The 16,829-nt window shown below is 36.7% G+C and overlaps 1 protein-coding gene across 1 annotated transcript; it reads right to left on the reverse strand.

The window, feature by feature from the left end:
- Window positions 1-223: 223 nt before the first annotated feature.
- On the reverse strand, window positions 224-13,249 carry LOC127832432 (uncharacterized). The gene is made up of 7 exons (XM_052357897.1): window positions 12,840-13,249; window positions 11,320-12,348; window positions 9,863-9,940; window positions 8,915-8,995; window positions 8,543-8,626; window positions 1,256-1,330; window positions 224-621 (listed from the first exon to the last, which is right to left on the reverse strand). The coding sequence occupies exons 2-7, from the start codon at window positions 11,726-11,728 to the stop codon at window positions 542-544; spliced, it is 807 nt and encodes a 268-aa protein (XP_052213857.1). The 5' UTR covers window positions 11,729-12,348; window positions 12,840-13,249; the 3' UTR covers window positions 224-541.
- Between the last annotated feature and the right edge of the window lie 3,580 nt (window positions 13,250-16,829).

Raw genomic sequence — 16,829 nt, forward strand, 5'->3', positions numbered from 1 at the left:
AGTAGTCAAGGTTAAACTGGTCAATTGCTGTAAAACAATGTGGCTAAGGAAAAAATCATGTAACATGATACTGGTATAAATTTCTTAAGACAAATAACACAATTTATGTTGTAAAACTACTCTTAAAACGCTAAAAATCCCAAAACTAAGAACAGCGTTGTGAAATATTGTTTCCATGTTAAAAGGTTTATTTCCTACGCATCAGAGCTAAACAGCTGTTCATGGAGCAATACACAACGATATCATTTCTGAACTAAATGCATAAGTTTAATGTTGTATAAATGAACAAACATGGTAGTCATGGCCAGTAGAGTATCCATATTAAGTATCGTAAATGAGTAATATTTATTTACAAAATTACAAGAAGACGTAATGTGTACACGGATAGTATTACTAGAAAAATGCTTTTACAGATTTCAAACTTAACAAACCTATAAGAATTAAACGTTGTCCAAATTTAAAGTGCTTATTTCAATGTGCACATGTTGACATGTTAAATGGTTCTAGCCACGCCATTTTCACCCTACCAGTTGCTGTTCGTTTATATTCGGTTGAGATATTCATCTATTTCTCTCACAATCTGCTGTAACGTCCTCAAACAATGTTGGATGATTTGGTCAACTGCAAACACAAAATCGGGACGGCTATGTGCATATAATATATATTTATATCTTGTCTTTCTTTTTCATTGCATTTGAATCAAAAGCACGGTGCTGCTGTTAAAGTGTTCCCGGAAAAGAACATCAAAATCACCGTCACTTTGAAGCTTGACCAAAACTAATTACTTTATTACAAATGCATTGTTATGAATAAATACGCAATCAAAATTAAATTGAGATAAACAAATGGCATAAAGATGTAAAATACATTTCCAGTTATTGTAACAAAAAGTTCCAGTGCTAAATATTACTATGGCACAATAATATGGACTAAGTTGGTATATTGTTTCACAGTTTAAGAACCATCCGGACCATCACATTTTCAGAAGAAAATATCCGGGGCTGACTTCAACTTAGCCATTCTTTCTTTTTGTACAAAGTTGTGCTAAAAATGTATGAACAATAGCTTTATCTGAAGCTCTATCACATTATAATCCGTTTCAAACGGTATAATTGCTTACTTGGTTATGTTAACCTGACGTTAAAATGAGGATACCCATTTTGCTGGATAAAATGATGTTTGTTATTTTTTGTATTGATGTGGTCTAAAACTTAAGCATGTAATAAAATACATATTGATGAGAATATACACTTACATAATTGCTGGATAGTCTGTCCCTGTCTGAGGGTTCCTAACCTTTTCTTTAGAAGCTGAACTAAATCTTGTTCCACTGGAAGTATAAACGTTTATATTTTTCAGTTGTATGATTCTTTCTAAAAGTACAATGGTATAATTTGTTTTCAATTTTTCATGTGAACAAGTGTGTCTGCGATTATGCTATCCTTTAATTCACTAAGAGGAACGTGTTACAATTTGAACTATTTATATTGAGTACAAATTCAATCCATAAACAATGTCCTTCTTCTACCTTTATCACTAATATTCCAATTTATGTCACTCTAAAATGATCTCTGTGGATTGTTTAAAGGTATTATTGACACTAAGTTGTGTATGGTTAATGGTATTGAATTAAATATGGGTTCAAATTCAATTAATATGTATGGAAATTATGCAGTGTTACGGCATAGCAAAACTGTAAGGTATTTTGTTTATTTCTTACAAGTTAAATATATATTTCTTACGTGTTTATGTTAGTTTTTATTGTTATCTTCAACAAGTTTATAAACAAACATCGAGTAAATTAATCTAACTAACATGTGTTCATGAATTGACCAGAAGAAATAGAGAACGCGGCAAAACTTGACAAATGAGTTATGATCGAAAAATAAAGGTAAAGAATACATAACAATACATTTACTGTTTATGGTATTTAAACTTAAATTGTGGTAGTGTTGACCAACTTAAGGCTTTAAAAAAAAATTCACTTTTCAACGGAACTTTGGCGGAAGTAGTGGTACGCATTCTTAAAAAACAAAATATGGAGTTAAAAATATACATAATCAAAATTATAAAAAAAAATCATTGCCTTGTGAACAAACAGAAAATTAGTATAAAACAAATGCAATCGCTAATATGGTCCCTTCATTTCGTTTGCAGGGTGATTCCTATTCGGCCACCCGTTTTGAAGAAGATTAATTAAAACCACTTGCGGCATAACAAAAGCATTCCACTGAATGCATATAACGCGAGCTGTTCGGCAAATCTTAAAATGCGGTTAATATAATTGCGCAATTACAACGAAGTGTAAATTTTCCATGACAAACACTTTATTTTAAATGGCAACACTCACTTGTTTGCAGACAGAGCTGGGTTTGTTGTTTTATGTCCCCAGTCTATACTGGGGGACATATTGTTTTTGCCCTGTCTGTTTGTTGGATTGTTTGTTGGTTTGTTTGCGTCAAACTTTAACATTGGCCATAACTTTTGCAATATTGAAGATAGCAACTTGATATTTTGGCATAGACATGTATCTCATGGAGCTGCACATTTTGAGTGGTGAATGGTAAAGCTCACCCTTAATGGTCAAAGGTCAAATATATGGGGGTTGGACATAGTGTTTCACAAACACATCTTGTTTTGTGTTTTATTTTTAAGTTCACTAGTAACCCTAGTTGACACGAGTTATTGAGGCAAAAAGGCGTAACTAGGGATATAGCTGTTATTGAATTATTTCATATTGTCTTTGCACGGTTTGTCTGTGGCAAGATTGGGAAGATCAAAAGTAAATGTTCCATTGTGATAACGACGCGGTTGTTTACATATTAAACAAATCAATTTTTCCGACCTCTTAACTCTTGAACATGCAGCACAAATTTAATTTTCAATATTATGTCGGTTAATTCCAAGCGTTCGTTCAATACCGCTAGCAGCGTTTTTAACAACATTCGCTTGACGTACAGTCTTAGCGGCAACTAGCCCGCGTGTCAACAACATGTTGTTCTCTGTGTAGCCTATTGGTTGCAAATGGTCAATCACCTAAATCTACATGAAGCTAACTTTCCGGGTAAAGTTTTATTCATCAATAAATGAAATGGTACTATATAAGTAACATTTGTGAATTAGCAAATCGATGGTCTCATTCTAATGCCGAAGTTACAAAAACATAAGTTTTCAGGAGACGTATTTTTGTTAAACATTTCTTGTACAAAATCAAATAAATATTATTTTTAACAATTTTAAAAGTGTCTCATGATGGAGCATGTTTGTATGGAATTAATTTGACTATAAGTTAATAAATCTGCTGTAAAATGTATCTTCGTCATTTAGACTAGCATTTATATGATGTTTCGGCAAATTAGACAGCTTATTGTAATAGATTTTGCTACAATAGAATAAATTATTCCACTGTTTTCCATTAGATATAGCAAAGTAATGCGTGTTTTATTTTTTTTTGTTTTACACGGTGGCACAGAGGTGAAACCGCAATTCTTTATTTATATTGTGGCCTCAACGTAGTAACTTGTGGAAACAACTTTTGCAATAACCTGTGGAAACAACTAAGTACGTTGTCCCCACAACTTATTGAGTTGAGATCTCAGCTTAAGGTCGCGGTGGTGTAGTGGATGAGGTGTCCGCATAGCGATCGGGAGTTCGTGGGTTCGCTCCCTACTCTGGGAGCATTATCTCCTCCAAGTACCGGTTCTTCACAGGAAACGGAATCGAAAATGTCATTATCTGCCTATAATGCTCTAAAGGGCGCATGGCAGTATACATAGAAGGATAGTAACTTGAAGCCACAACTTTATAACTTGTTCCCAAAACTTGTTAAGTTGTGACCTCAACTTAGTAATTTGTTCATATAACTTATTAACTTATTCCGTCAACTAAATAACTTGTGGGAACAACTTATTAAGTTGAGGCCTCAGCTTAGAAACTTGTGGCGACAACTTTATAACTTGTTCCCACAACTTATCCGTTGTTGCCTAAACTAACTAACTTGTGGGACCAACTAACTAAGTTGAGGTTACTACTTTAAGTTTAACCAATCAGGTCGACCGTTTCATCTTTACCGTATTATCAAAATTAGTACCCCTTATACTACTGGGTGCTCGGGTTTGACAGCCGGTCTGAGCACTATCCCTGTAAGCTATATATCAACGTTTCGAGCCCTGTCTGAGCACTTGCCATGTAAGCCATGGATTCCAGATTTGAGCCCCTATATGAGCAATCTCCAAGTTAGCGACTGGGTTCAGGGTTCAAACCCTGGTGTAAAAACTAGCCACATAAGCGACGGATTCCGGTTTCGAATCCAGGTCTTAAAGCTCCCTTTTAAACGATGGGTCTTTGAGTTTTAGCCCCAGTCTTAGGACTTTCCCTGTAAGCGATTGGGACCCCAGTCTGAGCATTTGCACCCTACTTAACGGGTTCCGGTTTAGATGCCCTGCCTGAGCACTCACTCTGTATGCTATGGGACCCCGGGCTCAAATCCCGATTAAAGTACTTACCATTTAAGCGAACGGACCCTGATCAAAGTCCTAGTCTTAGCCCCGGACCCGAAAAATGCGGGATTTATACCTTACAGGGCTAGTGCTCAGACCGGCGCTCAAACCCGAACACCCATCGCTTGCGATGCGATCTCTCTTTCCTGGACTCGAAACCAGGATATGTTGCTTACAGAGCTAGTGCTCATTTCGGCAATCGGTCGCTTAGAAGGCGAATGCTCAGTATGGTATGTTAGCGACGGCTGTATGGTTCGAGGCCCTGTGTGAACCCGTGGCTTTCAGTGCGAACGCTCAGACTGAGTTTCGAACCGGGATCATTCTTTTACTGGGCAAGTTGTAAGACACAGGCTTGAACCCGGGATACATAGTTTTCAGGGCTAGTACATAGACTGGGGCTTGAACCCGGGCCCTGTCACTGTTGGTGCAAATTCTCATCGGAATTTAAGCCATCGCTTATAGGGTAAGTCCTCAAACCGAGGCTCGATCTAGAGACCCAAAGCTTTCAGGGCTAGGGCTCGTACCGTGATTCGAACCCCAGGACCGTAAAAAACTCCTCATTAGCTTTAAGGACTAGTGCTCATTCCGTGATTCGAACCCAGGGACCGTCGAAAACTTAGGCATCTAGCACTCGCCTGTAAGCAATGGTTCCCGGGATCGAGCCCCGGTCAGAGCAATCGCCCTTTAGAAAAAGGGTCCCGGGTTCGAGTCCAAAAATCATGGACCACTCTCTTATGAAGCAAGTGCTTCGAGACTAGAAACAGGGATCCGACGCTCACGTTGCTAGTGGTCAGACCGGGGTAGTCTCACGAATACAGTATCTTGACCAGCGTGTACAGTATGTTAAATGTATAAATGCTGCTTGGTACTCTGTCTATAAAATACAGTTAGAAAATATAGACTATGGTATCAATTTAAAAGGAATTAATGTTAACCAAAAAGATCTCTTTTTGCGTTCATCCTTTATTCATCTTTATTGAGCTGTTGCGATTGGTTAAGTAGTTCGTTATTTTGGGGGTATATGCGCATTGATTTCCCGCTTGCACAGTATTAAAATCGCGAAATGCCAAAAAAAATGTAGGTTCGGGATTTTAAATGGGGACCATCGAAATGCTTCGAACATGTTCCCAATGACGAAAAACGGTTAACACGTGAGCAACAGTCAATCGGAAGGTGCTGACGGTTACCATCAAGCAGTTAGCAAAAGTGTGTTAAAATGACTTGAAGCACGCTCTATTAAATGCTATATTTAGTTTAAACCTATTTATTTTAGCTCGATTGCATAGAAAGCCTCAGACTTATTTGAAACGCTTGCGAATCCGTTTCCTGGGACTAAAACCAGTTGTTTGCGTCTTTGGGAGAAATCTAAAGAACGCTCCCAAAGTGGGGATCGAACCCGTGACTTTCGGTCGCTATGTTTATTTTGAGATATTTCGGTCTGTTCCGCGTCAGTAAATTGGAAGCAACAGAAATAGGCAGTAATAAGTTAAAAATTGCCGACATGAAGGTTACAAGTGGCAAACAAGCCATACACTAAGGAAACATAAAACAAATAAGCGCGGTATTCCGATGCAATCAGGTTTTTATACCAGCCGTAGTCCGCATTGTGTCCCATTCGGTCGCTTACAAAATATCTCCCAGTACGACTTCATAGGCAAGCGTCGGCCTATGCTTTTTCCACTTTGATGGTCGCCCAGTCCCTATGAATCAATATGCTTATGTTTTATAAAAGTGTCATTTGTCTGATCAAATACATAATCGTCATATTAAACGCATAGGTTCAGTATAGGTAGAACCATGAACCTGGGAATTTAGCCAACCGCCATCAAGCAAATGGGGCAATGGTCACTCGGGGCGTATACCGCGCATATTCGATTAATTTCGTATTCTTTGAAAGCATGTAATCGGCGGCTCAATTCGCAGTTAGACGAACTACTTTTGTCTACTGTGTAGTAATACATCGTCTTGTCCATGTGCAATCAACACATATTATGGATGGGACAACGCCTGAATGAAAGGGTATCGCCCGGGCCCGGATGATTTGGACAAGTACAACAATCAACAAAAGTCTGGTGAGTCATAACGTAGATTTAAGCAAACCCGTACTAAGCCGGCGTTCGCGCCATACAGACAGGCAAGAGCAACCAGCGAACATCAGACGGCAAACAAATCGGTTGATGTAGCATGCTCAAAATGTCCATAGCGCAGTTCCGGCATGCTGTCAAGTCAAACGTGCTGTTTAATAAAGCACCTGAAATTCTTTTTTTCCAACCAACTGGGTAGCAATCTTGTCAATATGTCGTCAATTAAACTAAGGAAAACTTTTAAACGAGACTAAACTATGTTCAGGCCGCCCTTCCAGAATCCGTTTTTGATAAATAATATATTACCCCGATTAACTTTCAACGGCGCTGGTGCTTCGGACATAAAGTGCTGGGGTCGTCTGCGCGCAAAAAAAGTTCACGAAGCACGAAATAGTGTCGGTGCCGATCGATTCTGACACGTCAGGGTTATTTCGGATCATTGGTGTTAATGTGTTGGACGTTGGTCTAAAAATGTATTTGGGTTGCCTTCGCGACGTTCATCTTAAAGTTCTTTTAAAGCGCTTATCAAGAATGTGTGGGGAATCATTTTGTGAAATTTATTGTGGAGAAAAATTGTGTTTGCCGGGAGTCGGTTGGGCATACGTAATTATTCTAAAACATTCATCTCACCAAGCTAACCTTAGCCACAATGACTCAACACATTTGCTCGAATGGACTCTGGGCTACATGAGTGTTATATCACATTGAGGGTAATTTCAAGTAGTTTAAGGTTAGGATTAATAGATATACGTTGAGGGAAAACATCTAATTAAATGTCCGAGTTAAAAAATGCGACCGATTATTGGGATATAATGACCGAGTTGAAAAAGTGTAAAAACGCTGGTTGATCGATTATTAGTATTGAATGTCCGAGTTGAAAATGCGAGAAATCGATGGTTGGTAGATTATTGGTATTTAGTGTCCGAGTTGAAAAATGTGATATCGCTGGTTGAGCGATTATTGGTATTAAAATGTATGTGAAAAAGTGTAATCGCTGATCAAGCGATAATTGGTATAAGAAAGTCGTGTAAAAGGGATTAACGCTATTAAAGAGTGGTGTAAAAAAAAGTGTGATCGCTGTTGGAGCGATTCTCAAGGGTCAAGAGATTTGTAGAACTAGGTTAAGAACAGTCAAGTATGTGGTTTATGCTAGTTCGGACAATGGATGTGCAAGATCTTTTTTTATTTAAGCAGGCTGCTGCAATAACGGCGTTTCTTCACGTCGGTAATTTTACGTGTTCTCATCCACCTCCGGTAGGCAAAATTTTCAAGTAGCCGGGACCCACGTGTGAATTGCCGATCTTTTGAGGCTCGTGGCTACCACTGGCTGTTTCTGTTAAACGCTGCGGCCATTAAATAAGAAAATATTATTTGACCCAGTTTCATGAAGATTATACAATAATTGTTACTTCTAGAGTATAAACAAGGGTTAACTTTAGCCATTTTAGGAAAACTACCGTGCCCCCTGGCGGTCATGTTTTTCAACAGACTGAAACCATTTTCGAACTCAGCTGAGCTATAATTTTTAAAAAATGTTCCGACCAAGTTTTATGAAGATTCGACATTAAATGTGACTTCTATAATGTTAACAATGTTTTTATATAGCCCTCAAACTGCCCACCCCCTAGCGAGCATATTTTAAATTTAACAATTTTCAAGAATCTTCTTCTTTATGTTGACCAAGTCACCAAGTTTTTGACTTCATGTGACCCAATTTGCAATTCGGCAAAGATATCATTAGAACACATTTTCTGACCAAGTTTCATGATGATCGGAAAATAAATGTAGCCTCTATTGTATTTACAAGGTTGATGTTGATGACGCAGGCAAAAGGCGATCTTAAAAGCTCATCATAAGAACGTTGTGTCAGGTGAGCTAAAAAAGGGTATTTTCATTGGGAGGTGTTTCATTGTGAGGTGTGGTGATGTGTTTATGCGCAAACCTCATTAACATTCTCACCTGTTCGTATGGTATCTATTTTTCGGTTCATGTCAGTAAATATTCTTCGCTTTTGTGTGTCCTTTATCCGTTGAAAATCAGAATCTAAAAGTAATATACTTATTATCAATCTTCATGTTGGTGTCATTGTGATTTTTTTATTCCAATGAATGACAAGAAACAACAATTCTGTCGATATCAGTTGATTTCGCTCAATTCAAAATTACAAAGAACTGAACATGCAAAGTTCATGCTTCATCTTAGTTATTAATACTGAGCGTTCCCGTACCAACTCCAATATAAACAGACATTTCACTTTTTAAAATGTTTTGCCTCATGTTTAATAAACGGGTATAAGCATTAATTAAAGTAAGATGGTGAAAGATAATATACCTTTGTCATCAAGTTGATTCTTAAATGCAGTCCAGATTTTATTCGTCTTGCTCACTATGTATAGCACACGTTTACTGACATCTGTAACAAAGAGCATGCTATTCTACATGTCTGTTCTGAATAATCTCGTTGCATAAAATTAACAGGCCCACAATTAATTATTGCAAGAACTTACAGATGCCAGTACCCGAATCTTTCTGATAATGAGCGATTTGAGATACGTGCAGATGGTGTTTTATCACCATTAAAGTTATACTTAAGTTAAAGCATTTTTATTGGTATTAACGGTACTTTAAGAAGATTAAATCTTAAATGCATTCTATTCTTCAAAGTTCATATATAATATGGTATTCAATCCAAGTTGTAAGTCCTCTTAACAGTACTTAAAATGAATGTTTTATTTCAATCCATGTTAAGAGCCCCTTAAGCTTTGTAATGTTGATGTAAAAATCGATAGGCATTTTTATTTAGTACTAAAACACTAGTCTACCAATGTCGATGATGGTAGGCCTAAACGTTCTCATGAAATCGCGCATCTATGGAACGACCACCTTACCGATCATCCGAAAGACCAACCGACAAGTGAAACGCAAATAACCCCTTCTTCATCGAATGGGGATGGGCGTAATAAGAAACAAATATTTCGCTAATGATATGTAATATTTGTTGATTATAAGTTCGCATAAGAACCATTTCTGTGAACTGAACTGCAGAATCTAAAAAAAGCTATAAATATTTTCATAATGGAACATTTTAATGGAAACAAAAATACTTCATTATATTATCGTTTCATTACAGAAGAATGACATAGGTATTTCATTATTAAAGAATACGTTTGTGAAAAATATTTTTTAATAATGCCAGCTAGGTGTTTTTGGACACCAACTTCATTCCGTCTGATTTAAATGATAATGCCGCTGAACATAATCTAAAAACATAATGCATCACCTTTGTTTATGATATCAATGCCTTCTTCAATTTTTCGCCGTCTTACTTCTTCATACTGATCAAGAGGTCTGATGGGTGCTGAAAATGTGATTATACACTGAATTGCAATCTAGATAATATACTTATTGCTTATTCAAAACACGAAATAAAAAAGGGACAATTAGCCTTAAGGCGCTAAACTGAGACCCTAATTGTTCACACACTTCATTCCCAGTGTGTATTTTGTCTTTTTCTATGATGTTGTATTTCTAGCAGCCAACGCGTGGCAGATCGAAGACAAGAAATGTAGACGTGTGACCAATACCTGACTGAACGAGTTGCTCTGTTTTCAACAGGAAATAAAAACACATCGATTTGTATAAAGGTATTTTGTAATTATATTGGACTAGTTAATTGGCATGTAATAAACAGGGCCCACCTCCTATAGTGACTTCTTCGCCTGGTATAACGCGGTCACAAATACAATTACTGGCTTGGACTGACGAACATTCTTATAATCCAACAATTATTAAACTGGGTCAAAACAATTGTTCTAATTATATAATCTCGTCTGATTGGAACATAGTTCCGGTTGGTTAAACAACATGGCCACCAGAGGGCGTGGCAGTTTACCATATTTGACTATATTAAAACCTTGTTAACACTCTAGAAGTGAAATTTATTGGCAATTTTGTTTCAACAAACTTGATCAGACCATTTGTTTTTATGATATCTCAGCTGAGCTCGGAAATGGTTCCGGTCTGTGTTACTATTCTCACTAATTTACCTTAACGGAGTTTATATCAATGTAGAAGGTATCAATTTAGGCTAAATGCATTCGCGTTCTACAGGAAAAGTAAAGTGGCAGCTAAGAACATTGTATCTTGCACTTTCAGTAGTCAATTGAATTGGCAAAAAAGAATGCTGGAAGTGTGTATGAATTACGTTACATATTTACATGTGTATGTCTTTCAAGCCTGAGTTAAAATGGTCATTAACAAGAGCACCGCATAGCGGGTGCCAACGCTCGACTGCGAGAGCAGTTTTGAATAAATGAAAGCTTGTCGGAAGTGACCTTGACCTTTGGCCAAGTGACCCAAAAATGGGTGTGGCGTGTAGAACTCATCAAGGCGCAGCTACATATGAAGTTTCAAAAATGTAGGTGGAAGCACTTTGATTTTAGAGCCTATGTTAAGGTTTTAGCACGACGTGGACGGCGGACGGCAGACGCCGGACGGTGGACGGCGGACGACCAGCTGGCTATGACAATACCTCGGGTTTTCTCCGAAAACAGCCTAGCTAAAAAATTAAACATTGGGAATTATTCTTCGTCACGATCTTTACTTCGTTGATCGTTCTATCCACAAAATCAATGAAAATTAGTGTTCCGGAATAGAAATCATTTTGCAGTAATTAAAATGTACAGCGTTATATTCTGTCCAATTGTTTTGCTAAGAGACTAATAACCTTATTCATACCGGTACAGTAGTTTCCATATGTGCTTAATGATACATCGAACTGTTCATGTGTTTGGGAATGTGTTGAATCTCGGCTCGAAACAGACCCTTGATGTGTTGAACTTCTGGAATTCGTATCTCTTCTGACAATGCCCGACTCTAGTTGTAAATGGTTAACCCTTCGCGGCTCAAAACCTGTATCGCTACTCACTTGATTGAGCCCAGTTCCCCTTTCATTTAGTCTAGTTCGCATGCTTGTTCTCGTAATTTCTTGTTCTGGCTGTTCAATAGGGCCCGTCACTGTTCTGGGAAATCTAACTGATTGCGGCAATGTTTCATCTGTGTGCTGTCGTAATCCCGCATACGCTCTGCGTATTCTAGAGAGCAATGTATCAGTGTCATGTCTAGGTACACTGTTTGCTATTGACATTTCTTGCTGGACAGCATTTTGTTGAGGCACCGCATCTGGTGTGGATTGTCTATCAACTGGGTTTAGAGAGCCGTCAACTGATCTTGATCCTGAGCTTGAACTACTTGAGACAGTACATGTTCCAGATGGAAACTCCGAAGATTCCCAATTTAATCCATTGTGTTGCGAATTATCAGCTGTTGGAGTATTTTGATAATTGTGATCTTCAGACTGCCTTTTCGTGGGATTACTTGGATCTGAGACTTATCCGAACCTGGCATTTAAAGATGTTTCCAAAGATTACTGTGGCAAGTCGGGTGATTCAAGTGTATTATTGTTTTCGTATGTGTCTGTTTCATTTTTAATAAAATTATACTGATGCAGTGTAACGTTTAAAGCTCCAGACGCTCCATTCGGAAAATGATGACTGTGAGTTGAACTTCTAGACTCAGCATTTTGTTCAAAGATTGTCCCTAAGGAAGGCGTGGCATGTTCTGGTATGTTCTGGCTCGATTGACCATCCACTGGCTCACAAGAAGGAGACTGAACCTGAGATGCGTCTACATGGTTTGAATGCGACGTTAAAGGGTAAGATTCGAATGTTGTCTGTAAGGCCGGTGTTGGTAAAAGTGTTGTCGAATCTGTAATAAAACCTTAATTGAAATGGAGTTAATGTTCCTCGTAAAATTCAATTTAATTAACATCTTAACAGTAAATGTTGTAGTTCCTTTACAAAACATTTTATTTGGCAGCATTGGTGCCGCATCGATTTTGGTGGTTGTTAATACACTGTATACAGAACTGGACAATCTGGTTGACTGTGCAGTGTCTGTTTTCATTCAAATTTGGGTCCGGTAGGGGGATCCTTACCAATTTCAAAATAATACCAATTACTATTTGTCGCGCAGAACTTTCAAAAATATGAAAAAAGCGACATTTTGATTTATGGAAAGCAGAATAAATATCCACCCATTAAAAATATTAATTTGGTGCGCTGAAATTTATCATTTATGCAACTTATAACAGGCCAAATATATGGTGCAGGGTTATTTTATTTTGTATTAGAACAGTTTATAATATCTAAAAATAAGCAATTTAATTTACTGAAATTAGTTATGGAAAAACGATTTACCAGAACTTTGCATCCACTGGCGGTCTTGTAAAAGCATAATCTGAGCAGAATTCAGGTTGAGCGTCTGGTACCATTTACTGATCATCCGTTGATAGCGACTAACATAGTGTCTGTCAATGTCTCCAAAAACAATATCACCCAATTGAAGTTCAAGTTCTCGACCGACAGACAATCTCGTTATAACCGACTGATATACATGAGATGTTTCAAACGGAATCATGTCCGATGGGTCCATTCTTAGCTCATAACTCTGACGAGCAACTGTTGTCAAATATTCTTCTGAAAATGGCCAAGGCAATGTCACTCCTGGAAACTCTTCATTCAGCAATAGGTTTACCAACAGAAACTGCACAAACACTGTAAATCCTGCCATTTTCTGATGGTCGCAGTTAATTGAATGCCCGGTGCTAGAAGTCAAACTTTCGGATCAGGGAGCTAAAATTTAACAATAATTATACCCATCAAAATGAAGCAAAACTTAGAGATTATTGTGCCCCTGTGAAATATTTAGATGTATATTACTTCTTTTTTTAACAATTGTGAAATCAGTATTAACTACACGCATCCATTTCATTAAACTTGTCTAGCGTAATATAACACTTTCACTATTATCGCTGGTCATTGCTTATCACTATATTGAGTTTAAAACTGTTAAGCACAATAATAAAATTCCGGACTTATTTGCCCAGTCTTGACAGAGGTTGAAACCATATCCTGGCAAACTAACATCATTTTGTGTTAATTGACCGCTTGCATATGAGGTGCTGGCACATTACATTATAAGGTATATAAATTATATTAAGTAAGCTATCGATGCGAACTGAAAAGCAAAATTGTATGCAATATAACAATCACGTAAATTATATGATGTTATACATGTATACTTTGGCTCCGGGAATTGAAATATTACACAATGTGCAATAGATTGTTATATTTTATATATTCACAATCATTTAGTGTCAATTTCATGGTGTATAATTCTACAAAATGTCTTTGACAAAGTAGCTATGATCCAGAAAAAACACCTTAAACTGCGTAAATAGCACTAGCATATGTGCGTCTGTAAAATATTGCGGAGGTTGAATATAATCGCTCTATAAATGGTTGGAGCATGAAAAGCACGAAAGATAGACTTCCGAGTAAGAAAATATTTTTTCAATTTGTTAAGCTATATACAGAAAATAATAGGTTACTACCTGATCGTTTTGTAATATATCAGGCAAGGCTAAGAATAAAATAAAGGCGAGGCTTGCCGAACGATCAGGCTGTAACCTGATTTTCTGTTTATCATACCACTCAAATCCTTTTTCGATAAATTTAAAGTGTTATCGCTCCGCCCGGTAGCCGCTGCATTGGTTAAGCGCGTATGAATCTGTTCTTAAAATAGTGTTATTCATAAAGACACAAAGTAGCGCTAGTCAATGGAATTTTATAAAGATGTAATGGCTTTATGCTTTTTTACTTTTACAACAAAAGTTTAAGCAGCAATTATATATTACATTTAATAAATGCATTATTAAATATTTTAATATATATACTTTATAAACATGTAATATGTCAAGTCCAGTCGAACACATGTTCGAAGTGTATACACGTGTTATGAATGGAGTAATGTTTTCGTTAGAAATCCGGAATGTTCCTTTTGGAAGTGTGCACGGAAGAGGAATGAATATTTTGCTCCTGAATAACTAAATGTTTGTGGATGGCTTGCGAGTTGTTTACACAATGTTGTGGAACATGTTGGCAACTGGTTTGAACATCTTTTACGTATTTTTACTGAAATTTCGCTGTAATTTATGATAGACTGGACGTTTTTGTGTCCTGAAATTTGAATAATTTCGGTAGATGCGATACTTGAATCCCGTAGTTTTTAACTAGGTGTGTTCGAGCTGAATGATTACTGGTACTTTTTTGCCTTACCAAAACAGGCCTGGGTGGCCTAGTTATAGACACCTTTTCAATTTGTATTTTCATTTGCCTCAAGAATCACTGATCAGAATTGATTTGTAACAACAATCATAAGAATTATTTGTTAATTTATCTTTTGGAAAAATACCTTGAGCTGCTGCAGCCTTATCAGATGCCGAGATTGAAAAACTGTATGCGGACACAAAATTGGAAGAGATACCGATAATAATTTTGTTATCAGGAATTGTTGTGTTTTTTAAGCACAATTAGCAATAAGAAACGTGTTTAATATAATGAAATGTACGGAATAAATAAAATAATTAATTAATTAAACTTAATACTTATTTAAATGATTTAAAAAAAAATAATGGACGAATTTCACGTTGCGTAATATTTCCACGGCGGCCATTTTGGAAGCATATGCGCACTGAACATTTTACGGTTCAATTGTCGGCCACAAAGAGCTGTCATTTGATCATTATATGTGCATCGAATACAACACAATGGTGATTAAGTGTTCTATTCTTTGATGTTATACCTTTAGGACCGTGGAAAGGATCTGCATCATTACAAAATACCTGCGATAATCAAAAATCAGGGAGATGATTGGGAGAAACTATTTACATATTTATTGTGAAATCAGTGATAATACATATATTTGTCTCTTTCTTGATTTTTTAGACTTTTCTGATTTGCTTTAAGGCAGTATTGTGTGAGGGAAAATGATGGTATAAGGGTACTTGGCCCTTTGAAATTTCCGCTTAATGCAGTGTGACTTGCTCATATTCATAACCATCCGTCTTGCGAATGTAAAGCAGGCGCATGGTAAGATATCAATCGATATGGTCAAGTGATTTCCTTCGTTTCCCCTTTCACTACAAGATCTTCTTGGAATCAATTGACATCTTTAAGTGTTTCCCGTGTTTTGTGATTTTTAGCGTGTGATGACTTTTTAACATCTTCGGTTGCTATTTTTTAGTCTTGGACTGGTATGTTTTAATTGTTCTTACTTTTTTTCAGTACGTGGTTCTCTATGGCTTGTATTCAAATTTATGATTCATTTGTGCTGCCATTAAAACACTCATTAAACCTCTCTGATTCATGCCAAATTGGTTGGCAAAATCAGACATTGGAATGTTTATTTTTTATGAAGTCATAATATTCCTAAGAAATTAGAGTTTAACTATTTACCCTCAATTCCTGTGACAAATTTGACAAACTGAAGCAGACTGAAAATTAAACGTAAAAAGTACTTTATTATTTTAAACAAATTTATTAATACATATTGCAGCATTTAGTTGTATTATTAATTGATTTACTTTTGTGCATTTAAAGTCAGTTTATCAATACATATTATATTGCGTTTTATTATTAATCGACAACTATTGTGCTGGTATTAATTTAGATAATTTTTCACTGTTTTGTCTTAGCTTCTGTCTTTTAATATAGTGTGCTGAAATTGTGATATTACTTTTGACCTTTGCCTTTTGCCTAGGAGGGCGTGTGTAAAATGTACAATGTCGTCCTATGTTACATGACGTCATGAGCACTTGTACACTCATCCTTAATATTTGGAAAATATGTTTTTTACACTTTTTGTTGCTTTCTTTGGATGAAATGCATCTTTGTATCAAATTGTTTGTTTCGATGAATCTGATTCATGTGCACAATAAAATATTACTCATTTGTTATGTCTTATTTATATGATATTAGGACACATTGAATGATATATGAACTTCCTGTTGAACATGATATAAAAAATATATGATGCAGTGTTATATCATGCAGCTATCAATGCTATAAAAAATGTATAGCCAAGTGTCTCTTGGATTGAAAACTGGCATAAATCAAACAGAATCTTCGGAACATACCAAATATTAAACCTCTGAGCCTTCGGGTTTCAGAGAATAAGATTTCTTAAGTTTTCACTTTTAAAGTAGACGTTTAGTGCTGGTGACCTATACAAGCAGCAGACCGGAAAGATCTTTATAACTTTACCCTCCTACGAAGATTCGTACAAATCTGCCAAGCGGTTTAGTAGGAGATGTCCTTAAAACAAGTTGTGGCCGAGGCACATCACGC

Source organism: Dreissena polymorpha, chromosome 5 (genome assembly GCF_020536995.1).
Source record: "Dreissena polymorpha isolate Duluth1 chromosome 5, UMN_Dpol_1.0, whole genome shotgun sequence".
In the NCBI taxonomy this organism is placed as follows: Eukaryota; Metazoa; Mollusca; class Bivalvia; order Myida; family Dreissenidae; genus Dreissena; species Dreissena polymorpha.